This window comes from Octopus bimaculoides, chromosome 8 (genome assembly GCF_001194135.2).
Source record: "Octopus bimaculoides isolate UCB-OBI-ISO-001 chromosome 8, ASM119413v2, whole genome shotgun sequence".
In the NCBI taxonomy this organism is placed as follows: Eukaryota; Metazoa; Mollusca; class Cephalopoda; order Octopoda; family Octopodidae; genus Octopus; species Octopus bimaculoides.
Window position 1 is genome coordinate 73,066,087 of NC_068988.1, and position 6,389 is coordinate 73,072,475.

A 6,389-nucleotide genomic window follows, 5' to 3' on the forward strand; every position below is an offset into this window, starting at 1 on the left:
GTTATGAGGACCATATAGTCATCCTGGAGTTGGGGTGCATTTGTGACTGATCAGGCCAAGCTGTGCCCAGAGGGTTCTTTGACAGTGTTGACAGGAGATGGTGGTGGTAGTTGGGGATTTGAAGGAGCTGGTTTTCCTGGTCTGTCTGCATTGCTCAGACATCTCTTGTATATTATGTTTACAATGAGTACACAATTTCAAGTTCTTTCTCATTCACAACAAACACTGAACCTAACAACAATAATTAATAGAAGTGGGGGTAGATCAGAGCACATTCGATTGTTTACCACTACATTAAGTTCATTATCAGTCCTGATTTTACTCAAAGTTGTATCTTTACATATATCTCGAATTGTTTTCATGAACCATTCATCAGCACTTACAATAGCTGTTTCTATTACCTTAAAGATATTGAAGTGAATGCAAGAGAGTGATAGGTGGCAGGGTCAGAGAAGTTGCCTTTGTTAAGAGACAGGGTTTCATAATTTGTAAAATGATGTAAATATCTTTGATCAGAGACATCAAAGGTTTTACAATTCTGAATTCATAAATATATACACCTTAATATCTTATCAGGAATCAGAGAATAGTGCAAATGATTGTTGAGAGGAAAGTTGTGAGTTCCAACAATCATAAGCTGTATGTTATATCTAAAGCTAGGTTCTGCATTACCTGGTAACTAAGCGGGTCAGATGAGAAATGGAATGATTCAATGATAAAGTAACATGTTAAATAGAAATTGAAAAGTAGTTTGAAGTGGCTCAATGTTGAGATAAAATTTTTTCATGACATAAAGCATAATATAGTTTTAAGTTATTAAAATTCATATATTATATATATTAAAAACTTTATTGTACATCATGCATACATTCAATTTCTTTAAAATAAATTAATTTTATCTTAGATTTATCAAAAGAAAATAAGAATAACCTTCAATAAAAAGCACAGTCCATAAAAGAAATATCTGTTTTCAATATTACTGTCATCTCTTTTTGCAGTAAGTTATGCAAACTGGTTCCATCACGTTTATAAATCCATTTGTTTCCTATAAAATCATAGCGTTTCGGTCCACTGTTAAAAAGAAAAAGATAATTATTAAAATAATATTTGAAGTAATTTTACTACAGTAAGAACTTTAACAATACTAAAACTTATTCAAGAGATATGAAAACCACAGTAAATATGCTCTCTCACACACACACCAAATAGATTATATCAAAGACATGTTGCTGTTGTTATTGATCACTCTGATCATCCTATAGTCAAAGGCATTCCAGCTATGACTATCCTATCTTATTTTAAGATGTAGCCTATATCTTAAACTACACTATTCAGTATAGAGTATATTTGCTTGTTCATTCAATAAAATTAAAAACTTAAGGAATATGTCTCAGAAACTAAGAAACATTAAGTGATTAAAGTTAATCCTTACATGATTCATAGAGATTCATAGAGTTGTACTCAGTTCATTTAGATAATTACAATGAAATAAAATCTTCATTTGAAGAAATGGTTAGTCTCTTTCCTATCTCCTCACAGCTAGATAAATTAAGGCAAAGCAAAGTTAAACTGTTTGTCTAGGGATATAGTCGTTGGTTTGTTTTAATCATCTAGATGGCAGAAAGGGAGCACTTAAGATTTCTCATTGATTAATATTATCAAGGCTACACAAGAAGGAGAATCCAGAGAGGTGCATTTCAGGGGAGAAAAGGGAAAAGTATTTAGGGTAGAATATGAAGGGATAAAATTAAAGATAACATGAGTAGATGCAGTTACACTGGGTGGACTTGTGCAACTGTAGTGTCTGACTTGTTGCTTCAGAGTGATAGAGATGAAATTACTCTGGTCATCTAGGAGGTTGTAGCAGGTTGCTGAATGAATCTTTAACAATTGGCTGAAGGCAAGAGCAACAATATTACTTTTTCCAAAATTCTCAAGAGTGGGAAACCACTGATGTAAGCAAATCCTCAATAGATCTAGTTATAGAAATCATACCGACAGTCATTGACACCTCAACATTGAATAAAGTAGTTATCGATAACTGTTTCTGTAACATTTGAGTTGTTAGAAGTGAGAACAATAGAATAATAGTTGGTAGGATTAGGGAGTTTACACTTCTTAGCAATGGACACACTGTTGCAACTTTCCAAAGCTTGAAGTAATTTAGAGAGCTACTACTTCTGTTGGTAACAAAGAGATTTCTCTGTTAGAGTGAAAAGCAGATGGCATGTTTATATATGAACAACAATGTTACAAGGTAGCAAGATGTGGGCTCCAAATGCAGAGGACTTGCAAAGACTAGAAAGAAATGAAGCTAATATACTCTGTTGGATATGTAATGACAGTGTGCATGAATGACAAAGTATGAATTGAGAGAAAAATAAAGAGTAAGAGGAATCAGGTGTAGTGTGCAAGAGAGAAGACTGCAGAGGTATGGATGTGATGTGTATGGATAGAGACAGCTGTATAAAGAAATGCTGATCACTTAATGTGGATGGAGCCTGTGGATAAGACAGACACAGGAAGACATGGAGCAAAAGTAGTGAAGGCTGATCTTAGGTCTTTGAACCTCACAGGGGAGGTGATAAAGGATTGTGATGACTGGTGATATGCAGTGCTTGAGAAAACCCACACATCTTAGCAAAACTGACATTCTAGAAGCAAGTGTATATATATACAACTGGGCCCTTGCTTGATTTCCTTGTCAAGCCTTCCCCACCACCTCCATCTCTGTATCACTGATCCCTCCGTCACTTCCCTAGCTGCAGCATTCTGTTGTTATAATTAAATGTGAGCAGAACTACATATTTCATTATCATCTTTTTCTGTGATACCAGCTATCTTTCTCACTACCAAGGGCCTCTTCACTTGATAGTCATTCTTCATTCTTAACATTAACTCTCTCCATTCATATTTTACATAAAATCTCCTTCTGTCTCTCCCTCTCCATTACATATCTTTTACTTGTTACAAGTACTACACCTTTCTTTCTCCTCACACTCTTTGCAGCCACACTTCATCTTTTCTTTCATGTGGGTATCGTCAAAAAGTAGCAGAGATTTGAAGTCAGAGTTTGTCCTTTCTTAGATGAATTATCTTCCCAGGGTAGTAATTCCATCAACCCAAAGCACTGGTCTTAAGGCACCAGCACCCACCTTCATTTCTTTTCCTGTTAACACAAACAGTTCCAGCAGACTTAGAAGCTAAGTCAAACAACTAAACCCAAGGTCAGGAGTTGGGTTTGGTTGTCAGAGCCTGTTTGAAACACTTGTCATGAGAAGTGAGAGCTTAACTCCACAACCACTTCTCAACTTGACGGAAGGAAAGAAAAACGGACTAAGTAGATAAGTACATAGTGAGCTTTTTACAATTTCTGCTGAACAAATTCCCTCAAAAGGCATAAGTCAGCCTGAGGCTATAATAGAAGACATTTGATGACAATGGAGCACTCGGTTAAGAAGTAAACTTCTTTACACAACTATGCCTGCACCTTCACCTTCTTAATCACAGTTATGCCCAATATATATATACACTGGGTGCATGGGATGTCTGGATAGGGTAGTACCTGTGACAGAGGAACATGTGGTGCTCTTCAGAGTAGTTTGTCTGTTGTGGTCCTCACTTGACATTCAGCTCTTGTCTGTGGTTCCTCAAAGCTGTCTGCATGCAACAGCAGTCATACCTCACTCAAGCTAAATCATAGTGAGGGTAGTTGATGGCTTGTCTGCTTATGCATGTGAAGACTGGACCCAGCAGACTGTGCAGAGGAAACCACCAAACATACACACAGATATTACACACACACACACACACATATCCTTATACACACATATGCTGCTACCATCATCATCATTTAGTGCATGGTATGGGTTGGAGCTTTGACAGGATCTCGCATGTCAGAAGACTGTCATGCTTCAGTGTCTGTTTTGGCAAAATTTCTATAGACGGATGCCTTTCTTAATGTCAACTACTTTACAGCATGTATTGGGTGCTTTTATTTTTGTAGTGCCAGCACTAGTGAAGATTGCCTTGTAACTTGCAAGGCTCAGGGCCTAAAATGGTCCCTATAACTGAAAGAAAAGGGCTACATTGATTCTAGGTGGAAGGATGGCAAGTAAGATGAAAGGAACACAATAATAGTTGTGATTGGATGGTAGGAAAGAGAGTAACAGAGTAGGCACTAACCACGGGAGGGAGCAAGGTAGGGAAGAGGGGAAATGGGAGGGATAAATGACAGGAATTACTGAGAAAAGGAGGGACAGAGTAGAAAGGTGATAAGAAAAGGGGACAGGAAGGGAGCAATAAGGCTTGGGTGAAGAGAAACCTTGAAAGAGACACTGAAACAAAGGAAGTTGTGGGTTTCATGGGTGTAGGCAAGAGGAGGGAAGATGAGAAGCATGGCTTGTACAAATGAAAGTTAAGTGTAATCGAAAGATGATTTAATAACTTTAAGGATCATACAAGGTGGTATCAAAAAGTTCCCAGACTAGTTCTGTAGTGCACCAACAGATAACAGCACATGGTTGCATGCAAAGTGAGAGCTAGCAATGACCTTCATGAGGAAATGTGCTGAATGACATCACTTTTTACTTCACAATTTTGTGAAATTTGTGTTTTTGTGATCACATGTTTGCTGTAGTCTGCGATTTTGTCATGGACAGGAACACAGAGCCAATGTGAAATTTTGTGTTAAACTTGGGAAGTCTGCTACAGAGACATTGTGAGTGCTTTGGCAAGCTTACAGCGATAAAGCAATGGGTCATACATAATGTTTGAATGGTATGGATGCTTCAAAAACGGAAGAACATCCCTGGAAGACGATGAGCAATCTGGAAGACCTGTCACAAGCATCACCTCCAGAAACATGGTATTGTGCATTGAGAACTTGTCCCCCAGGGCTAGACCGTCAATTGAGAGTTCTACTGTAACATTTTGAAGCATTTGAGAGAGGACATTTGGCAAAAGAGACCAGATCTGTGGAGTGCGAAGGATTGGATTCTTCACAAAGCTCTCCTCACATGTGAGTTTCTCACCAAAAATAACATGGTATCACTTCCACACCTGCCCTATTCACCACATTTAGCCCCTATGGACTTCCATCTCTTCCTCAAGATGAAACTGCAGCTCAAAGGTCACCACTGTTGAGATCCAGAGCAAATTGCAGAAAATGACCTCCAGGCCGGATTCCAAAGGTGGCAGAAATGTTGGGACCAGTGTGCAAGGTAACTATTTCAAAGGAGATGATGTTAAATAAGTTATTTTTTATTAAACATAACTGTCTGAGAAGCTTTTGATACCACCTCGTATTCTTTACATTCAGTGCTCACATCACATGTTGAGGAAGTAGAGATGCTTTGAGGAGAGCAGCAATGACAGAAAATGAGTCAGAAGGTGAAGGAGAAGATATGAGCCATGAGAGCAATGAGGGAAGAGATGCTAAAGGGTATCTCAAAAAGGAGGAAGAAGAACGGAATATGAATGCTGTGTGAGCATCTCAGATGAAGAGGTCATTGAGAGATTTCACACACACACATATTATACAAACACACACACACACAAATATAACTCAAGTTTGGAATGTATATTATGAAATTATCTATTTATAGCGTCTTTATACATGTTTTGGTGACCATTGCAAAGGTAGATTTCCTTACATGTTCTTTGACATTCACATCAGAAGTGCTGTGTGTGTGTACAGACACATATTGTACAGATGAATTGTTATAATCATTGTAAGAAGTAGTGTTGGCTAAAAAATATGTTCTACTGTATAGTATAGAAATGAAATGAAATAATTAACACACAAGGAACTTAATATTCAATCATGCTGTCATAAAAGTGTTAAATATGCAAGTCCATACAGTTTATTTTAACCCTTAATATTAGTGGGTTTATAAGCAGTGTTTGTGGATAGCTAAAGGTGATACGCAGCTGCTGATGAAGACTCCAAAGAGTCAAAACATATGTACAGCCATCCCCACCTTTTCTATCCACAAGTATATCATACAGATGAATTGCTTACAATCATTGTCATACAGCATTGGCTAAAAATCCTATAGATATGCTCTATAGCACAAATATATATAATACTAGCAGAAATACCCGGCGTTGCCCGGGTTAAAGAGAATAATGAAATCTAAAAACGCCGTCTAGACTACGCATCATCTTTATATATAGAGATGTATATACACACACGCACCCAAACACACATATATATATGTATATCAATATAAATATATGAAAGTCAATGAAGTTTCGTAAAAGAAGGTGATCATGTACATACTTTCTTGCTGTTGTGATTATAATACCTCATTGTAAACTATGTTCCTTGTTTTCCCTTGTGGAGCATATACAAATAGGTATTTTGTTGCTGCCCACTCTTGAGCAGC

At 37.3% G+C, this 6,389-nt stretch overlaps 1 protein-coding gene across 2 annotated transcripts in view; it reads right to left on the reverse strand.

The window, feature by feature from the left end:
• Nucleotides 1-830: 830 nt before the first annotated feature.
• The window catches only part of LOC106877921 (frataxin, mitochondrial), a 46,050-nt gene continuing 40,491 nt past the window's right edge, over nucleotides 831-6,389 (reverse strand). For both annotated transcript variants that reach the window (XM_052970171.1, XM_014926990.2), the window contains exon 5: nucleotides 831-1,071. In XM_052970171.1, the coding sequence (XP_052826131.1) occupies nucleotides 933-1,071 (139 nt within the window). In that variant the 3' untranslated portion in view covers nucleotides 831-932. The remainder of the gene's footprint in view (nucleotides 1,072-6,389) is intronic.